Below are 21,702 nucleotides of genomic sequence, written 5' to 3' on the forward strand. Positions count from 1 at the left end.
GACCTGTTTGGAGAGCTCCTTGGTCTTCATAGTACTGCTTCCTTAGTGGTGCCCCTTGCTTAGTGGTGTTGCAGACTCTGGGGCCTTATAGAACAGGTGTGTGTATATACAGTGGGGCAAAAAAGTTTTTGTGCAACTTCCCCCTACTTAAAAAGATGAGAGGCCTGTAATTTTCATAGGTACACTTCAACTATGATAGACAAAATGAGAGAAAAAAATCCAGAAAATCACATTGGTCAATAACAAAAGTTTATCTCAATACTTTGTTATATACCCTTTGTTGGCAATGACAGAGGTCAAACGTTTTCTGTAAGTCTTCACAAGTTTTTCACACACTGTTGCTGGTATTTTGGCCCATTCCTCCATGCAGATCTCCTCTAGAGCAGTGATGTTTTGGTGCTGTTGCTGGGCAACACGGACTTTCAACTCCCTCCAAAGAGTTTCTTATGGGGTTGAGATCTGGAGACTGGCTAGGCCACTCCAGGACCTTGAAATGCTTCTTACGAAGCCACTCCTTCGTTGCCCGGGCGGTGTGTTTGGGATCATTGTCATGCTGAAAGACCCAGGCACGTTTCATATTCAGGTTTTCACTCAAAATCTCACGATACATCGCCCCATTCATTCTTTCCTTTACACGGATCAGTCCTGGTCCCTTTGCAGAAAAACAGCCCCAAAGCATGATGTTTACACCCCCATGCTTCACAGTAGGTATGGTGTTCTTTGGATGCAACTCAGCATTCTTTGTTCTCCAAACACGACGAGTTGATTTTTTACCAAAAAGTTATATTTTGGTTTCATCTGACCATATGACATTCTCCCAATCTTCTTCTGGATCATCCAAATGCTCTCTAGCAAACTTCAGACGGGCCTGGACATGTACTGGCTTAAGCAGGGGGACACGTCTGGCAATGCAGTATTTGAGTCCCTGGCGCCATAGTGTGTTACTGATGGTAGGTTTGTTACTTTGGTCCCAGCTCTCTGCAGGTCATTCACTAGGTCCCCCTGTGTGGTTCTGGGATTTTTGCTCACCGTTCTTGTGATCATTTTGACCCCACGGGGTGAGATCTTGCGTGGAGCCCCAGATCGAGGGAGATTATCAGTGGTCTTGTATGTCTTCCAATTCCTAATAATTGCTCCCACAGTTGATTTCTTCAAACCAAGCTGCTTACCTATTGCAGATTCAGTCTTCCCAGCCTGGTGCAGGTCTACAATTTTGTTTCTGGTGTCCTTTGACAGCTCTTTGGTCTTGGCCATAGTGGAGTTTGGAGTGTGACTCTTTGAGGTTGTGGACAGGTGTCTTTTATACTGATAACAAGTTCAAACAGGTGCCATTAATACAGGTAACGAGTGGAGGACAGAGGAGCCTCTTAAAGAAGTTACAGGTATGTGAGAGCCAGAAATCTTGCTTGTTTGTAGGTGACCAAATACTTATTTTCCACCATAATTTGCAAATAAATTCATAAAAAATTCTACAATGTGATTTTGTCTGTCATAGATGAAGTGTACCTATGATAAAATTACAGGCCTCTCATCATTTTAAGTGGGAGAACTTGCACAATTGGTGGCTGACTAAATACTGTTTTGCCCCACTGTATATGTATGTATGTATATATATATTGCATATATATATATATATGCTGAGATCATGTGACACTTAGATTGCACATAGTTGGACTTTAACTAATAATGTGACTTCTGAAGGTAACTGGTTGTCTGCTTTAAAATATTAGCACACAGCTCAGACACCCATACATACCCCACAAGACATGCCACCTGGGGTCTCTTCACAATCCCCAAGTCCAGAACAGACTATGGGAGGTGCACAGTACTACATAGAGCAATGACTACATGGAACTCTATTCCACATCAGGTAACTGATGCAAGCAGTAGAATCAGATTTAAAAAGCAGGTAAAAATACACCTTTATGGAACAGTGGGGACTGTGAAGTAACAAACAGACACAGACACGCATACAAACGCAAGATAACATACGCACTATACAGACACGTACACATGGATTTTGCCTTGTCGAAATGTGGTAGGGGAGTTTGGGCCTGAGGGTACACCGTGTGTTGTGAGTTCTGTAATGAATGTACTGTAATGTTTTTTAAATATAGCTGCCTTAATTTTGCCGGACCCCAGGAAGAGCTAATGAGGATCCATAATAAACACAAAAGTCACTACTTTCTCCTCTGATTTGTAGCACCCACCTAGCCTGTAATACAAAACCTATTTTGCTAACATTCCACTCCTTGTACTCCATGTCATGTTTAGCATGACAAGGAGTGGAACGATAACTCAAACCGACTGGTACCCAGGCTAGGAAAAAAAACATTTTGCACCGGAGTCCTCACCACTCATCAGCTCTCACTGTAGAGAAGGGAGAAGTGATTGGTTTTAATTGCATGCCAGTGATCTTTTGGGACTAGAGGGGACACAGCTGCTTTGCCAGAGGGGAAGTCCTCTGGGTCCTAGCTGCTTAGTAACCAGCACAGTCCCACAGCAGGTGATGCTGGCCATTAACATGAACATGGGCACAGTACATTCATAATAGATGAGTGTGGCCGAACAACAACTATGGATTCTATACCAGTATAGGTTAGTCTCCTGTGGAATTAATGTAGGCTAGGCTATACAAAAGGGCACAACGCTGGTATTTTTTGGGTTCCAATGGAATCGGGTCACAAATCATTGACATTGACACAATTTCACCTTGACGTCGCTCTCATCCTGCTACCTATCACACTCTTCAGGAGAAAAATAACAGAAGAGTGGCATGGTGCCACTAAGTTAGCCTAGGTAGGTATACTACATGACCAAAAGTATGTGGACACCTGCTCGTCAAACATCTCATTCCAAAAACATGGCCATTAATATGGAGTTGGTCCCCCCCTTTGCTGCTATAACTGAAACCCTTCCCACTCTTCTGGGAAGGGTTTCCACTTAATGTTGGAACATTGCTGCGGGGACTTGCTTCCATTCAGCCACGAGCATTAGTGACGTCGGGCACTGATGTTGGGCGATTAGGCCTGGCTCGCAGTCGGCGTTCCAATTCATCCCAAAGGTGTTCGATGGGGTTGAGGTTAGGGCTCTGTGCAGGACAGTCAAGTTCTTCCACAGCGATTTCAACAAAATATTTTCTACATGAACCTCGTTTTGTGCACGGGGGGGCATTGTCATGCTAAAACAGCCTGAACCATAAAAAACAGCCCCAGACCATTATTCCTCCTCCACCAAACTTTACAGTTGGCTCGATGCATGCGGGCAGGTAGCGTTCTCCTGGTATCCACCAAACATAGATTCGTCCTTCGGTCTGCTAGATGGTGATCTCGTGATTCATCACTCCAGAGAACATGTTTCCGCTGCTCCAGAGTCCAATGGTGGCGAGCTTTACAGCACTCCAGCCGACGCTTGGCATTGCAGATGTTGATGTTGATCATGGACATGTTTGCGGCTGCTCTGCCATGGAAAGCAATTCATGAAGCTCCCGACGAACTGTTCTCGTGCTGACTTTGCTTCCAGAGGCAGTTTGGGACTCGGTAGTGAGTGTTGCAACCGAAAACAGATGATTTTTACTCACCAAGCGCTTCAGCACTCGACGGTCCCGTTCTATGAGCTTGTGTGGCATACCACTTTGCAGTTGAGCCGTTGTTTCTCCTAGACGTTTCCATTTCAAAATAACAGCATTTACAGTTAACCAGGGCAGCTTGTTGGAAAGGTGGCATCTTATGACGGTGCCCCATTGAAAGTCCCTGAGCTCTTCAGTAAGGTCCTTCTACTGAAAATGTTTGTCTATGGAGATTGCATGGCGGCGTGCTCGATTTTATACACCTGTCAGCAAGGGGTGTGGCCAAAATACACAGATCCACTAATTTGAAGGGGTGTCCACATACTTTTGTATGTATAGTGTATATGGATTTCATTTGCGCAATTGAATTTGGATCAGAGCCAGAGGGCATAGGCCTACTACAATCATGTTGTTGATTGTTACAGATTTTAAAACCATAGAGTTGTAGAATAGATTTAGCCTCTACCTGGGACATATTCCATACATAGTAATTTCATCTCCGGGTTATAAATGTTGGGGTGCTTTTTTAGTTTTTATTTTCAGTTTCTTTACACAAATACACCGTGGCTCTTGAGCGAACGCTCACAGATTGAAGTGCGCTCGTGGTGCAGGAACACTGCACGACTCCTCTCTTTCCCACAATTCACCACGCGCGATCCTGCGCTCGCTGTCTGTGGTGCTGAAGCGGCGCGTGCTGGGGACTAGAGCACAAACATACAATCGAGGTATCCTCTCGCGGGATGGTCAGAGGAGCTACGAAGTAGATAGAAGAAGAGTGTTTTGCAATTCAGAAATCCAAGCCAATTATTTGTGATTTTTCATATACAATACAATTTACAGTAGTCTGAATTTGGGTAAGCTGTTTTGATAGCATATAGCCTATTTGCGCTGTACATGTTTTTTTTTAGGTTTTTTACACAGCCTCTCTCTCTAAATTATTTCGCTCTCATCTTTCGTGTTGTTGCCTGCCCGTGTCAGGCGTTCTTTATGCACAGCAAGCTGCTCCAGTTCTCTCCGAGAAAATAGACATTCACGTCGGAACAGCATGGCCCGGTCCAGTCGCACCCACTGAGAGAGATGGAAGCCAAGCAGCACTCCCTAAAGAGCCTGAAGAGCTACCCAGAGGCGGGGGGCCGGAGCCTGGCGGCGGCTGCGGGAGACGTCGGTGTTGGAGGTGGTGGAGGAGGGTGTCGTGCCGGCTCGGCACAGATGGAGATGGAGGCAAACATACAGAAAGCCATTGACTTCAAGGTGGAGGGCCACCGTTGCTACAAGGAGAAGAAATTTCGGGAAGCGATAGGGAAGTACCACCGGGCTCTGCTGCAGCTGAAAGGGGTGCATTTAGTGGATGGAACCACGGGGTCCGAGGTCAACCTCCTGAGCCAAGCCGCGGTCAAACTGACGGAGGAACAGCGGAGAACTGTGGAGATCACGGAGATCGAGTGCTACGACAGCCTGACAGGTGAGTAGCTAGCCTAGTCGGTATTTTTTGCTCCGCATCGCGCGGCCACGCAACGGAGGAGACCCGGGCTCTTGAGGGGCTTGAGCCTGGAAAGCTCGTTTTCTGAGATTGAACCACGGCTGCCATTGTTCGTTTCGGTTCACGGGGTTAGGAAGGAACGAGTTTAGACAATTAGCCAGTGTCAAGCATAATTTCCGCTGCTGTCAAGCCTGTATGGGCATAAATTAATCAGATTTGGCTTAATAATACATTAATAGCTTGCGCTTTTGACAATGGACAGCGCCAAATCTCGGTCTTTCTTATTGGTCTATTAACTAATTTACCACCTGGGGATGTCACTAGGCAGGTCAAAACTCCATCCCACAAAAACAGGCTGAAATTTCAGTCAGTCTTTTCGAACAGGTCTTATACTAAAAGGGCATTATCATTTTCACAATTTCACAGTATTATTCCAACATAGTGTGGAAATATATATATATATATATATATATGTATATATATAACACAGGAAAATAAAAAATTTCACTGCACTGATTAATGAATCCTTTATTAGTAACTGGCACAAGGGTTAATTATAATATCTTATCATTTGTGTGCTAGACTCGTTTTTTCCTCGAGCCATGTCTTCCTCCTGTGATTCTTATCTAGGTTCCCCCCCACTGTCTTGTCTCTCTTTGTTGTGCTCCATTCAAGTTTATTTTTGCTTCTCTTGATTTAAACCCCCCCAGCCCCCCAGTTAATTCCTTTGATAGCCCGGGGGGGGGGACCAGTGATTGGATGTTGATCAACTGTTCATGTAGTCAGTGGAACGGGCTGTATTAACAGGAGTGTACATCCTGTGGAAAAGGGACACAAATACACACAGTGGGAGCCTGGGGGTTATATGGCGCCATATCATCCAACACATGATGTCTCTCCCACAGTGCAGCTGTGTTGTTGCAAAAACAGTTCACATGCTCTGAGGTGGGAAAAACATGGCGTGGACCATCCCAGTTTACAGGTGAAATCCGTCTACATGGATCCTTGAATGACTTCACACACATACAAGTAATACGCCACTACGGCTGCGTTTACACAGGCAGCCCAATTCTGATATTTTACCCATTTATTGATGAAAGAGCCGATCTGATCCGTCAAAGGACCAATTAGTGAGAAAAAAAATATCGGGATTGGGCTGCCTGTGTAAACGCAGCCAATGAATTGCAACCTACAACAATTTGTCTAGTTAAGAGTACTTGACAATATTAGGAGTCCTTTCTGGTCAGCATCGTCATGTCTGGTCATCAAGTTTAATCGGTCTATCAAACCAAGCACAAGTGTCAGTTAAACAGGCTATGTATGTGTAATGTAATTAGAAAAGATAAACTGATATCGCACTCGGATAAACGTAATATCTCTAACAAGGAGATTTGAGTAAAGCTGAGCTTACAGGTATTTGTTTCTGGTAATTCTTTGAGTAAGAAATAGGATCATCTTTTCAACAGATGTGAGCGTAAGAGATGGTCGCCTGGCAGATAATCTATGAAACAGACGAAATTTGATTCGAACAGATACAGTAGTCTGTCTGGCAGATGTGAGTTGGCCTATAGGGGATTAGATGTGTCTGTGGGTCTAATGGTGACCGTATTAAATATTGTCTACCACGGCGACAGTAGTCCGTCCACAAGAGAGCATGGCTAAGATGTTCCCTAAATTGCATTGTGAAATCTATTTGGTGAGTGATATGCCATGATCTCTTTTATGGGGCGGCAGGGTAGCCTAGTGGTTAGAGCATTGGATTAGTAACCGAAAGGTTGCAAGTTCAAATCCCCGAGCTGACAAGGTACAAAATCTGTTGTTCTGCCCTTGAACAGGCAGTTAACCCACTGTTCCTAGGCCGTCATTGAAAATAAGAATTTGTTCTTAACTGACTTGCCTAGTAAAATAAAGGTAAAATAAAAAGTATGGTGCCTGTCTTATACATTTTGTTGACCATATCTATGGAGATTCAGCCCCCTATTACTCAGAGGACTCTCTTGATTCAGCGGTGACATTTTCCGTACAAGATATTCTAACAAACAGTTAACATGAAAACATAGAATGGTTAAAGGCGGGATGGGTTGCTGTGGTGCTAGGCTGTGTCTCTCTGTCCCGGCTCCGCTTGGTCCTGGGCTCAGCTGGTGTGACAGGCTGAAGGTCGACTCTCTCTGCCCCCGTCTGTTTGGCCCTCTATCTGGGCCCTGGCGGGAAGATACCCTGGCGTGCAGGAGAAATGGAGACGGAGGTAAGGGGATGGAAAGAGAGGGAGAGAGAGAGAGAGAAGAAGCGAGGAAGAAAGAGAAAAGGAAGAGGGAAAGCGAGGCAGACACTGGGCCCTTCCCTGTTGTTATTCTCGTGACCGTCACCTCATTCTGCTCTCAATTCTCACAATAACACAGTTCACAGTAACAGCAGTGATAATGCATATTGGTCATAGCCCACATCCTCTCAGTGGTGTGCTTTTTTCAGATCATGTATTTGTGATTATTTCTATTTGATTTAAGAATGAATAGAAATACATGTACATTGCGTACATATTTCACAAGACTAGAGACCTTTCCACCCTACCGACAGTCTGGTCACCCAGAGTCCTGCTGGACAGAAGGTGGCCCCTGTGGTGTTGAGTGAGGCAGTGTTTTGATTGGCCAACTGTCTTCGTCTCTCTGACGCATGATACAGGTGCAACAGAGCGAACAGCCTCACCTCCAGCTCGTCTGTGCGCGTGCACGCGTGATTCTGTTTGTCTCAGCAATCACAGCTCTGAAGAACAGCAGCTAACCAAGGGGGTATCTGATATGGAGGAAGGTGGGGGGGGGGTACACAGATTGCTTCCCTGCCATTCTCACAGTGCCCATACTGACATTGCTGTGTGTTATGTCTGATATTTTTGTGTAGGGATGTGCGAGCTTATGGCGTGCGCGCACTTGACTTCGTCGTGACAAGGACAGGCTTTGCCTTCCCATTGTGTGTCTCGTCACGGCACCTTTTTTTTAAATGACATGGCTACCCGACAAATGCGGCCCAGAGGTTTTCACTTACGTGCAGCGATTTTGCCGTCAGCATGCCACAGACAGGGATTGTGTTTGGAGACTGAGATTCAAGACAAGAGATAGGAGAGAAGCCGACATCAAAGGAGACAAGTAATGATGGAAAGAGACAGAGGAGGAAACTGTGAGCGAATGACACGAGTAATAAAGACCTGCATTTGGCTGTAATGGTGGTTTTGAAGAAGGGGAGGAAAAAAACACCAAAGAAGAGAGAGAGAATAGAGAGAGAGGGTGAGAAACAGGAAGATGGAGGTTTGTGCCTACAGTGTTATTACCAGGTTCTGTCTGAGAGAGATCCATTGAGATGAATGGCCTATTTGCCGTTGTCCTAAAAGATACACAATTCTGTTTCCCCATGGGGCTGTGGGACTGTATCTAAGTGGGTTACACCAAGGCAGCCTGTCTGTAGCCGCTCTGGGAAATGGCGCTGCAACATGTTGGCCAGAGGGAGACCGCCAGCCACGCAGGTTGATGCTTTTTGGGATGAATCGTGTTCTGCAGGCAGCCACCCACCCACCCAAACCACATGCTGTGCTCACAAATATTCAAACGTTTTTTTTTACACTCTTCTTTTTTATACACGGCACTCGAAGCACTTCCCAAAATGGAGACCCTATGAGCAAAAGACGTTGAAAAGGCATCGCGAGTACGTCTTTTCAGCGTCTTATGCTCACTGGGGAGGGAGAATATGAACACAGCAGGAAGCAGTTGATGCGTTATTAGAAAATGCACCTTTAAAAAAAAATGTAACCAGGTAAGTTGACTGAGAACACATTCTCCTTTACACCAACAACCTGGGGAATAGTTACAACGGAGAGGAGGAATGAGCTAATTGTTACAGCGTGGATGATTAGGTGTCCGTGATGGTATGAAGGCCAGATTGGGAATTTAGCCAGGACACCACGCCTACTCATACAATAAGTGCCATGGGATCTTTAGTGACCACGGAGAGTCAGGACAGCCGTATAACATCCCATCCGAAAGACCACACCCTACATAGGGAAATGTCCCCAATCACTGCCCTGGGGCATTGGGATATTTTTTTTTTGTAGACCAGAGGAAAGAGTGCATCCTACTGGCCCTTCAACACCATTTCCAGCAGCATCTGGTCTCCCATCCAGGGACTGACTGGAACCAATGCTACTTAGCTTCAGAAGCAAGCTAGCAGTGGGATGCAGGGGGGTACGCTGCTGGCTTATTCAGATGGCTTATTCAGGTGAAGAGAGGTCTTCTGTAGGGCACAGACATAAATGTAAAACAATTAGTCAGGTCCCAAACTCCTTTTGTGAGGGAGATTGAACCATCTTTTCCTTGTCCGGTTTCCTCTGATTTCTGACTCAATTATTCCTTTGTTCCCTGCGAGTGGCTTAATCGGCGCGTGAGTCATGAGTCACAGCCTTGGGTAGAAGCTGCGGCAAACACGTTTTGAGAGAGGAATCGCTTGTTTCGTAACACCTAACACCTTTTGTTCACCCATCAGGATGTTTTGTAACACCTAACACCTTTTGTTCACCCATCAGGATGTTTTGTAAAACCTAACACCTTTTGTTCACCCATCAGGATGTTTTGTAAAACCTAACACCTTTTGTTCACCCATCAGGATGTTTTGTAACACCTTTTGTTCACCCATCAGGATATTTTGTAACACCTAACCCCTTTTATTCACCCATCATGGTGTTTCGTAACACCCAACACCTTTTGTTCACCCATCAGGATGTTTCGTAACACCCAACACCTTTTATACACCCATCACGGTGTTTCATAACACCAACACCTTTTTTTCACCCATCAGGATGTTTCGTAACACCCAACACCTTTTATACACCCATCAGGATGTTTCGTAACACCCAACACCTTTTATACACCCATCAGGATGTTTCATAACACCCAACACATTTTTTTCACCCATCAGGATGTTTCGTAACACCCAACACATTTTTTTCACCCATCAGGATGTTTCGTAACACCCAACACATTTTACACACTGTGCTCTTCTCACTGCCAATGATGATCCAGCAACTTCCACCCACTTGTGTGTGTGCGTGTGCGTGTGTGTGTGTGTGTGAGCTCTACCACTCTGCAGCAGATCCACCCATAGCCCTTTCAGGAGACTGGCTTTCTTTTAGACACAATGCATTAAGCCAAAGAGCTGCGACGAGGGCACGATGGACACTTTAGAAGGTTTAGGCTGTGTGTTATTTCATCGATGTCCATTAACATTTTGCCGCGGTATGTTTACACTAATCTATCAGGCTCCTAGAATGCTCATGTATCAACACAATCTCCATTAGCTCCATCACTGGCCTGTGTGTGTGTGTGCGCGCGCGCGCCTGCGTGTCCGCATGCTTGTGTGTATCCGTATCTGATGTTAAGGGTCCATATTTCTCACCACATCCATTTCCTCCCAGGGCTATTACATTGAGGCGATCTATGAACTTGTGACCCTTGACTTTGCAATTCTAGGCCCCCATAGTAACGAGACTTGAATGAGCGTCGCATCCATCTCTCCCCGGACAAGAAATAGACAACCCACGAGTCTCAGAATGAGAACGCTGCCTGGAATCAGATAATCAAGTCCATTTACTGGGAGTTCCATTTGGCTCCCAGTGTCACCACTCTCTAATCTTAATCTCGTTCCAGAAGGGAATAGGGTGCCATCGATGATATAGACTTAGTCCTCAGTGCTATATAATGCTGCCGAGGGGGTACTATCTATCACAGGGCCTAGCCTACTATACAGTCCAGTCAGCCCCCTACTATAAAACCAGAGTGGAGCAGCAAAACTCCTCCCTTTCACCCACTGCCAATAACGTCACTAGAGGAGGAGATGGAGAGGGGGAAGTGTATGGAGGAGGAAGAGGAGGTGTTGAAGGGGGAGAGGAAGAATGAGGGGTGTGAGGTATATGGGAGAAGAAGAGGAGGGTGGAGGAGGAGGAGAAAGTATATGGGGAGGAGGAAAAGGAGAAGGGAAAGAAAGGGTGAATTATATGGGGAAGGAAGAGGGGGAGAGAGGAAAGTGAGGGTGAAAAGAAAGAATGTTTTTTCCCCTTGGTTCGTATGTTGGCCGTTCAGGGGTTGCGTGGTTGTATGAGAGCCACAGGCACATTGTGCCAGGTCTGCAGATGGCATGGCATCACTGTGGGGGCTCGACTGGGCATGCTGTACTCCCCTCTTTACCATTCCATTGCAGCCGAGAGAGAGAGAGAGAGGGAGAGAGGGAATGGGGGACGGTCAGGGAGCCAAGAGAAAAGGCGCTGAGCGTGAAGAGGGGGAGGGTGGGGGAAAGAGAGTGAGAGAAACTGGACAGGGTTTTAAGGGAACTGTTAAATATGAAGGGATAAGCAGAGGGATAGACAGAGAGGGGGAAGAAAAGAGGTGACTTTGGTGGACCTTTGTGACCTCTTCATTGCTGCATTTGCGTATCATTTGTGATTGTAGGTATGTTGATGAGAAATCACATCCAAGGCTGACGGTATTATATCATCGCCCTGGCTTTGCTAGAGTGCTCTAGTCATGCCAGTAAATAAGATCCAGTCATCTGCGAAGGAGAGAGATAGAGGGAAGGAGGGAGAGAGATTGAGAGAGAGGGGGGGGGGGGGGGGGTCAGAGAGTAAGAACATACAGAGTGTTCTTGGTCAACACCTACCGTAATGAGAATTTGTAAGAATAATTTGTAAATATCTTAACACACTGTGCTCCAGTGGACAGGAGATACAACTTGGTATTTATCGAGAAAGCTGCATATTAATATAGGTGGGGTCCACACTTATGTTCCCTCAGCCCTATGTTCCCTCAGCCCTATGTCCCCTCAGCCCTATGTTCCCTCAGCCCTATGTCCCCTCAGCCCTATGTCCCCTCAGCCCTATGTCCCCTCAGCCCTATGTTCCCTCAGCCCTATGTCCCCTCAGCCCTATGTCCCCTCAGCCCTATGTCCCCTCAGCCCTATGTTCCCTCAGCCCTATGTCCCCTCAAACCTATGTTCCCTCAATACCCACTGAACCAATTTCATATGGCAGAAATGATTATTGTTATAAGGTAGAACGTGCAGATTATTTTAGTATCTACATATGTAAGGGTATACACTGAGTATACAAAACATTAAGAACACCTGCTCTTTCCATGACAGACTGACCAGATGAATCCAGGTGAAAGCTATGATCCCTTATTGATGTCACTTGTTAAATCCTCTTCAATCAGTGTAGAGGAAGGGGAGGAGACAGGCAATGGTGGAAAAAAGTACCCAATTGTCATACTGTAGTAAAAGTAATGATACCTTACTAGAAAATGACTCAAGTAAAAGTGAAAGTCACCCAGTAAAATACTATTTGAGTAAAAGTCTAAAAGTATTTGGTTTTAAATATACTTAAGTATCAAAAGTAAATGTAATTACTAAAATATACTTAACTATAAAAAGCAAACCAGTAGGCACAATTATTATATATATTTTTTAATTTACGGATAGCCAGAGGCACATTCCAACACAGACATCATTTACAAACGAAGCATTTGTGTTTATTGAGTCCGCCAGATCAGAGGCAATAGGGATGAGTAGGGATGTTCTCTTGATAAGTGTGTGAATTAGACCATCTCTGTCCTGCTAAGCATTCACAATGTACTTTTGGGTGTCAAGGAAAATGTATGGAGGAAAAATTACATTATTTTATTTAGGAATGTAGTAAAGTAAAAGTAAAAAAACACGACTTAAGTAGTACATTAAAGTATTTTTACTTAAGTACTTTACACCACTGGGGACAGTTTAATGAAGGATTTTTAAGCCTTGAGACATGGGATATTTTTTTATCGCAGCATCTCCTCAAGTATTTTTTTTTACGATTGCCTTACATATGTACAATTATATAGCCTACCCACTGGACAAAAACAGGTTAAATCAGAGTAATTTCAACCCCAAAATGAAATGTGATGACATTGAATAAAACCTGGGAAAAGTCAGGGATTTAAAAACAAAAATCTAAATCCAATGACATGTTGAAATGTTTTGTTGATTTCACGTTGAATTCACATCTGTGCCCAGTGGGTATGAAACTGAAATATTGAATCATTGTTGACCGGAAACAAATTTCTGAGTTGAGTAGGTGGTTATTTATCTCTGCATTGATCATATTGGGGCGACAGGGTAGCCTAGTTGTTAGAGCGTTGGACTAGTAACCGGAAGGTTGCAAGTTCAAACCCCCGAGCTGTACAAATCTGTCGTTCTGCCCCTTACAGGCAGTTAACCCACTGTTCCTAGGCCGTCATTGAAAATAATAATTTGTTCTTAACTGACTTGCTTAGTTAAATAAAGGTAAAATTAAAACATTAAAAAATATATATTTGGCACAAGTACTGTATGCAAGGCCATTGGACTGACTAAAAATGTCTAAAGAATATGTCCTTGGCAGAAGATCAAGGGTCACACTGATGTGTAGATTTGCAGTGGTCTGATACTCCTTCCATTTCAATATTATCGCTTGCACAGTGCTCCTTGGGATGTTTAAAGCTTGGGAAATCTTTTTGTATCCAAATCCGGCTTTAAACTTCTTCACAACAGTATCTCGGACCTGCCTGGTGTGTTCCTTGTTCTTCATGATGCTCTCTGCGCTTTTAACGGACCTCTGAGACTATCACAGTGCAGGTGCATTTATACGGAGACTTGATTACACACAGGTGGGTTGTATTTATCATCATTAGTCATTTAGGTCAACATTGGATCATTCAGAGATCCTCACTGAACTTCTGGAGAGAGTTTGCTGCACTGAAAGTAAAGGGGCTGAATAATTTTGCACGCCCAATTTTTCAGTTTTTGATTTGTTAAAAAAGTTTGAAATATCCAATAAATGTTGTTCCACTTCATGATTGTGTCCCACTTGTTGTTGATTCTTCACAAAAAAATACAGTTTTATATCTTTATGTTTGAAGCCTGAAATGTGGCAAAAGGTCGCAAATTTCAAGGGGGCCGAATACTTTCGCAAGGCACTGTACATCTGTCCTATATAGGCTACCTAAACCTGCATAACGTGAGTTGTCCCATCTTGGATAGAAAGTTGTTGTGCGTAAAACCAGTCTATTCATGCCAAATACACTGAACAGAAAATATAAACGCAACATGCAACAATCTCAACGATTTTACTGAGTCGCAGTTCATATAAGGACATCAGTCAATTGAATACGTTTCATTAGGCCCTGATCTATTCACATGACTGGGAATACAGATATGCTTCTGTTGGTCACTGATACCTTAAAAAAAAAGAAGCTAGAAAACCAGTTAGTGGCTGGTGTGACCACTATTTGCCTCGTGCAGCGTGACACTTCTCCTTCACATTGATCAGGCTGGAATGTTGTCCAGCTGGATATTGGCGGGAACTGGAACACGATGTTGCATACCCAACTGGGCTCAATAATTGACATGTCTGGTGAGTATACAGGCCATGGAAGAACTGGGACATTTTCAGCTTCCAGGAATTCTGTACCGATCCTTGCGACATGGGGCCGTGCATTATCATGCTGAAACATGAGGTGATGGCGGCAGATGACACGACAATGGGCCTCAGGATTCCGTCACGGTATCTCTGTGCATTCAAATTGCCATCGATTATATGAAATTGTGTTCGTAGTCCATAGCTTATGCCTGCCTGTACCATAACCCCACCGCCACCATGGGGCAGTCTGTTTACAACGTTGACATCAGCAAACCGCCCGCCCACATGATGCCGTAGACGCTGTCTACCATCTGCCCAGTACAGTTGAAGCCGGGATTAATCCGCGAAGAGCACACTTCTCCAGCGTGCCATTGGCCATCGAAGGTGAGCATTTGACCACTGAAGTCGGTTATGACGCCGAACTGCAGTCAGGTCAAGACCTTGGTGAGGACAAAGAGCACGCAGATGAGCTTCCCTGAGACGGTTTCTGACAGTTTGTGCAGAAATTCTTTGGTTGCGCAAAACCCACAGTTTCATCAGCTGTCCGGGTGGCTGGTATCAGACGATCCCGCAGGTGAAGAAGTCTTGGCAAGGGAGAAATGCTCACTAACAGGGATGTAACCAAATTTGTGCACATTTTTGAGAAATTAAAGTTTTTGTGTGTATGGAACATTTTTTAGGTCTTTTATTTCAACTCATGAAATATGGGACCAGCACTTTACATGTTGCGTTTATATTTTTGTTCAGTGTACATTAGACTCTCGGTCTGATATGAACTTTTGAACACCTGAGTAAGTTCCACTCAATGCACTGGCGCCGTCCTAGCCTTGACCACGGCACTTGTTCACCGATATCCCCTTGAATTTTTTATTTTTCAAGATCTAGGGCCCTTTTTCAGTCACGTTCCTGGAGCCCAAGAAACAAACACTTAGCTTCCTTCCATGTACATTTGGAAATTAAAAAGGTTTATGAATTAATGACTTTTTGGAGGGTTACTGTCATAATGATTTATTACACTGAAGAATATTATCAAGGCACAAGGCGAGACCCAGATGCAGACACAGGAGGCAGATGGTTGGAGTCTTACAGTGTTTATTAATCCAAAGGGGAAGGCAAGAGAATGGTCGTGGACTGGCAAAAAGGTCAAAACCAGATCAGAGTCAAGGACGTACAGAGTGGCAGACAGGCTCGTGGTCAAGGCAGGCAGAATGGTCAGGCAGGCGGGTACAAAGTCCAGAAACAGGCAAGGGTCAAAACCAGGAGGACTAGAAAAAGGAGAATAGCAAAAGGGAAAAACACGCTGGTTGACTTGACTAAAACATAAAAGACGAACTGGCACAGGGAGACAGGAAAGGAAACACAGGGATAAATACACTGGGGGGAAATAAGCGAACCCTGGAGGGGCTTTAGACAATCACAGGAACAGGTGAAGCCGATCAGGGTGTGACAAATATAGACATGGATGACAGGAGCATGGGCCCCCAGAGTTATTGAAGGTCTGTATTTATTTATTTATTCATATGACAGTGGATCAACTCACCAAAAGACCAATTGACCAATTGAGGGTGTGAAAAATCTGCACTACATAAAATATTTGTTTTCACATAACATCACGTTTTTGTCTATAACATGGGGCTGAGAGATCATAGGGCTAAGGGAACATGGGACTGAGAGATCATAGGGCTAAGGGAACATGGGACTGCAAGGTCATAGGGCTAAGGGAACATGGGACTGCGAGGTCATAGGGCTAAGGGAACATGGGACTGAGAGATCATAGGGCTAAGGGAACATGGGACTGAGAGATCATAGGGCTAAGGGAACATGGGACTGCGAGGTCATAGGGCTAAGGGAACATGGGACTGAGAGGTCATAGGGCTAAGGGAACATGGGACTAAGAGATCATAGGGCTAAGGGAACATGGGACTGAGAGATCATAGGGCTAAGGGAACATGGGACTGAGAGATCATAGGGCTAAGGGAACATGGGACTGAGAGGTCATAGGGCTAAGGGAACATAGGACTGAGAGGTCATAGGGCTAAGGGAACATGGGACTGAGAGATCATAGGGCTAAGGGAACATGGGACTGAGAGGTCATAGGGCTAAGGGAACATGGGACTGAGAGATCATAGGGCTAAGGGAACATGGGACTGAGAGATCATAGGGCTAAGGGAACATGGGACTGCGAGGTCATAGGGCTAAGGGAACATGGGACTGAGATCATAGGGCTAAGGGAACATGGGACTGCGAGGTCATAGGGCTAAGGGAACATGGGACTGCGAGGTCATAGGGCTAAGGGAACATGGGACTGAGAGATCATAGGGCTAAGGGAACATGGGACTGAAAGGTCATAGGGCTAAGGGAACATGGGACTGAGAGGTCATAGGGCTAAGGGAACATGGGACTGAGATCATAGGGCTAAGGGAACATGGGACTGCGAGGTCATAGGGCTAAGGGAACATGGGACTGAGAGGTCATAGGGCTAAGGGAACATGGGACTGCGAGGTCATAGGGCTAAGGGAACATGGGACTGCGAGGTCATAGGGCTAAGGGAACATGGGACTGAGAGATCATAGGGCTAAGGGAACATGGGACTGCAAGGTCATAGGGCTAAGGGAACATGGGACTGCAAGGTCATAGGGCTAAGGGAACATGGGACTGCAAGGTCATAGGGTTAAGGGAACATGGGACTGAGAGGTCATAGGGCTAAGGGAACATGGGACTGCGAGGTTATAGGGCTATGGGAACATGTGACTGAGAGATCATAGGGCTAAGGGAACATGGGACTGCAAGGTCATAGGGTTAAGGGAACATGGGACTGAGAGATCATAGGGCTAAGGGAACATGTGACTGAGAGATCATAGGGCTAAGGGAACATGGGACTGAGAGATTATAGGGCTAAGGGAACATGTTACTGAGAGATTATAGGGCTAAGGGAACATACACATGGTCCCATATAGGCTGAGTCATGTAGTGGCCTCTGCGCGCGCGCGCGTGTGTGTGTGTGGTCTGGGCCTCAGAGTCCTGCTCTGCTCTGCTCTGCTCACCTCTACTCCTCCTCTAGTCTGGCTCTATCCTCACTGGCCTCTCTACCGCCACATGTTTGTCCAGCTGTGTTCAAGTAACTTAAACTTTCCAGTAGTTGCTCCAAATGTTTGATTGGAAAATCCTAGCCTCTTCAAGTCTTGTAGCTGTAACAAGGCCTTGTGACTGCTGGCATGGAATAATACAAAAGGCATCACCGTATTCATGAGTATTGGGCTGCATGGTTGTATTGTAGTTCGGTGTGAGTGTAAGCTACTCCATTGTCATTGTCAAGCCAAACAAGGAGTGGCAAGGAGTGTCTGTTAGCACAAACAGACGGGTACTCAGGCTCAGTGTAACTGGGCGTGGATCAAACCACAGTCATTAGTGAGATACAGGCGCCGCGGTGGCCAACAAGGAAGATAGACAGACAGACAGTGTCAACCTGCTGCTATGAAGGCAAAAGATAGCATCTGTCTGTCCTCAGTGACATTATCCACCTAGCCAGGCCAGCCTCCCCCCCCCCCCCCCTCTCTCTCTCTCTCTCTCTCCCTCTCTGCTGCACACTGATGTCCAGTTAATTAGCTTGCTGAAGGCCACAACAACATCACAGTACCACACCAGGGACCCAGACAGAAACACAGCAACACTTTGACACACACACACACACACAAACGCACACAAAAACACACACACGCACACACACACACACACAAACACACACACACGCACACGCACACATTGCTTGTAACCACATGCAAATGGGGCAATGGGCATGGCACATGTACAGTAAAATCATATGAGTAGGGCTGTTTCTGTGACTCGATTACCGTCACACTGGCAGTCATGAGGGGTTGAGGGAGGGAGGGAGAGGTGCAGGGTTGTAGGGAGGTTAGGGGGGAGTTTCTTGTCTCTGGAAACCAGGCGCAGAGGGAGCCACTGCGTCTGATTTAGGCTAAGCCCATCTCTCTCTCTCTCAGTGAGGGATCTGACAGAATAATCTGGCTACTTATATTTCCCTTTTCACTCCCAGGATTGCTGTTGCACTGTGGGTAATCCATGCAAATATGTTTGATGTAGCAGCGGTTTCCAAGGACGATGGGCTGCGGGGATGTAATAAGGGAACCAATGTGCAATTGTTTTTTGTTTTTTTTACGGGTGGGGTGGAAGAGAAGCGGTGTGGCGTCTTCCCGGGGGATGGCAATTAGAGAAGCATGGAGGAAAACACCTGTTTCTCTGCTTGTTTGGCAGTCTTCAGCACTGCATAGACGCTGAAGCCACGCTGTGGATGTCACTGAGGCGTACACGTACACAGCGGCTCACATCGAAACACTCAGACAAGAGCAACAAGAGGGTCTAATGATATGTGATGATGTGGGTGTGCGTGTGTGTGTCTAATGACGATATGGGTCTGCATTAGTCTCACTACTGCAGTCACACAGCAACCCAGGAAGCTCATTGGTGTAACTGGAACAAGTGATGTAAGTGAGGCACCTCGGTCCTCTACTTTGTTTCGAAGGTCTTTGTTCTCAGAGAGCTATCAATCAATGAGCATTCGGGACTTTAATGAATGAATCGACATGTTTTATGTTGAAATTCTTCCTGATTCCTCGACAGTGATGTTGGGGCTTACATCTGATCGGGGTTTCAATTACGCTTAGAAGTGGAGAAATAGTGACGTGATCGACTTCATAGATAGACATTGTAAAACATTTTTAAAAGTTATCCTTTTTCAGATGAAACTATTCTAAATATAAACACGTGTCACCAAATTATTTATTAAAACACATCATTTGGAAAGGTCTACAATAGCCTCAACAGCTAGATTCCTCTGGGTACATTTTCCGACAATAACTGCCAAAGAGTTAGCCTGCGGAGTTCTGTCATACTATCCAGATCTGTGCCCAAACAATTCGAGCTTCTACTTCTAAAAATCCACCTTTCCAGAAACAAGTCTCTCACCATTACTGCTTGATATAGACCACCTTCAGCCCCCAGCTGTGCCCTGGACACCATATGTGAATTGATTGCCCCCCATCTATCTTCAGAGCTCGTACTGTTAGGTGACCTAAACTGGGACATGCTTAACACCCCGGCCGTCCTACAATCTAAGCTAGATGCCCTCAATCTCACACAAATTATCAATGAACCTACCAGGTACAACCCCAAATCCGTAAACACGGGCACCCTCATAGATATCATCCTGACCAACCTGCCCTCTAAATACACCTCTGCTGTCTTCAACCAGGATCTCAGCGATCACTGCCTCATTGCCTGCGTCCGTAATGGGTCTGCGGTCAAACCCATCATCACTGTCAAACGCTCCCTAATACACTTCAGCGAGCAGGCCTTTCTAATCGACCTGGCCCAGGTATCCTGGAAGGATATTGACCTCATTCCATCAGTATGTCTGGTTATTCTTTAAAAGTGCTTTCCTCACCCTCTTAAATAAGCATGCCCCATTCCAAAAATGGTGAGCTCAGAACAGATATAGCCCTTGGTTCACACCAGACCTGACTGCCCTTGACCAGCACAAAAACATCCTACATCCTTACAGCATTAGCATCAAATAACCCCCGCGATATGCAACTTTTCAGGGAAGTTAGGAACCAATATACACAGGCAGTTAGGAAAGCAAAGGCAAGCTTTTTCAAACAGAAATTTGCATCCTGTAGCACAAACTCCAACAAGTTCTGGGACACTGTGAAATCCATGGAGAATAAGAGCACCTCCTCCCAGCTGCCCACTGCACTGAGGCTAGGAAACACTGTCACCACCGATACATCCGCGATAATTGAGAATTTCAATAAGCATTTTTCTACGGCTGGCCATGCAACCTCTCTTTTGTATCATCTGAGATCCCTAAAGATTGGAAAGCTGCCGCGGTCTTTCCCCTCTTCAAAGGGGGAGACACTCTAGACCCAAACTGTTACAGACCTACAGTGGGGAGAACAAGTATTTGATACACTGCCATTTTTACAGGTTTTCCGTCTTACAAAGCATGTAGAGGTCTGTCATTTTTATCATGGGTACACTTCAACTGTGAGAGACGGAAAGGTCTACAAAAAAAATAAAAATCCAGAAAATCACATTGTATGATTTTTAAGTAAATAATTTGCATTTTATTGCATGGCATAAGTATTTGATACATCAGAAAAGCAGAACATAATATTTGGTACAGAAACCTTTGTTTGCAATTACAGAGATCATATGTTTCCTGTAGTTCTTGAACAGGTTTGCACACACTGCAGCAGGGATTTTGGCCCACTCCTGCATACAGACCTTCTCCAGATCCTTCAGGTTTCGGGGCTCTCGCTGGGCAATACGGACTTTCAGCTCCTTCCAAAGATTTTCTATTGGGTTCAGTTCTGGAGACTGGTTAGGCCACTCCAGGACCTTGAGATGCTTCTTACGGAGACACTCCTTAGTTGCCCTGGCTGTGTGTTTCGGGTCGTTGTCATGCTGGAAGACCCAGCCACGACCCATCTTCAATACTTTTACTGAGAAAAGGAGGTTGTTGGCCAAGATCTCGCGATACTTGGCCCCATCCATCCTCCCCTCAATACGGTGCAGTCGTCCTGTCCCCTTTGCAGAAAAGCATCCCCAAAGAATGATGTTTCCACCTCCATGCTTCACGGTTGGGATGAGGTTCTTGGGGTTGTACTCATCCTTCTTCTTCCTCCAAACACGGCGAGTGGAGTTTAGACCAAAAAGCTCTATTTTTGTCTCATCAGACCACACAACCTTCTCCCATTCCTCCTCTGGATCATCCAGATGGTCATTGGCAAACATCAGATGGGCCTGGACATGTGCTGGCTTGAGCAGGGGGACCTTGCGTGCGCTGCAGGATTTTAATCCATGACGGCGTAGTGTGTTACTAATGGTTTTCTTTGAGACTGTGGTCCCAGCTCTCTTCAGGTCATTGACCAGGTCCTGCCGTGTAGGTCTGGGCTGATCCCTCACCTTCCTCATGATCATTGATGCCCCACGAGGTGAGATCTTGCATGGATCCCCAGACCGAGGGTGATTGACCGTCATCTTGAACTTCTTCCATTTTCTAATAATTGCGCCAACAGTTGTTGCCTTCTCACCAAGCTGCTTGCCTATTGTCATGTAGACCATCCCAGCCTTGTGCAGGTCTACAATTTATCCCTGATGTCCTTACACAGA

At 45.5% G+C, this 21,702-nt stretch overlaps 1 protein-coding gene across 1 annotated transcript in view; it reads left to right on the forward strand.

Annotated features, from left to right (window-relative positions):
* The first annotated feature begins 3,312 nt into the window (after positions 1–3,312).
* Positions 3,313–21,702, forward strand: part of ttc9b (tetratricopeptide repeat domain 9B) — a 34,326-nt gene continuing 15,936 nt past the window's right edge. Inside the window, exon 1 of the mRNA XM_065000191.1 lies at positions 3,313–5,030. Coding sequence (XP_064856263.1) covers positions 4,646–5,030 — 385 coding nt within the window. The 5' untranslated portion in view covers positions 3,313–4,645. The remainder of the gene's footprint in view (positions 5,031–21,702) is intronic.

This window comes from Oncorhynchus nerka, linkage group LG14 (genome assembly GCF_034236695.1).
Source record: "Oncorhynchus nerka isolate Pitt River linkage group LG14, Oner_Uvic_2.0, whole genome shotgun sequence".
Classification (NCBI taxonomy): Eukaryota; Metazoa; Chordata; class Actinopteri; order Salmoniformes; family Salmonidae; genus Oncorhynchus; species Oncorhynchus nerka.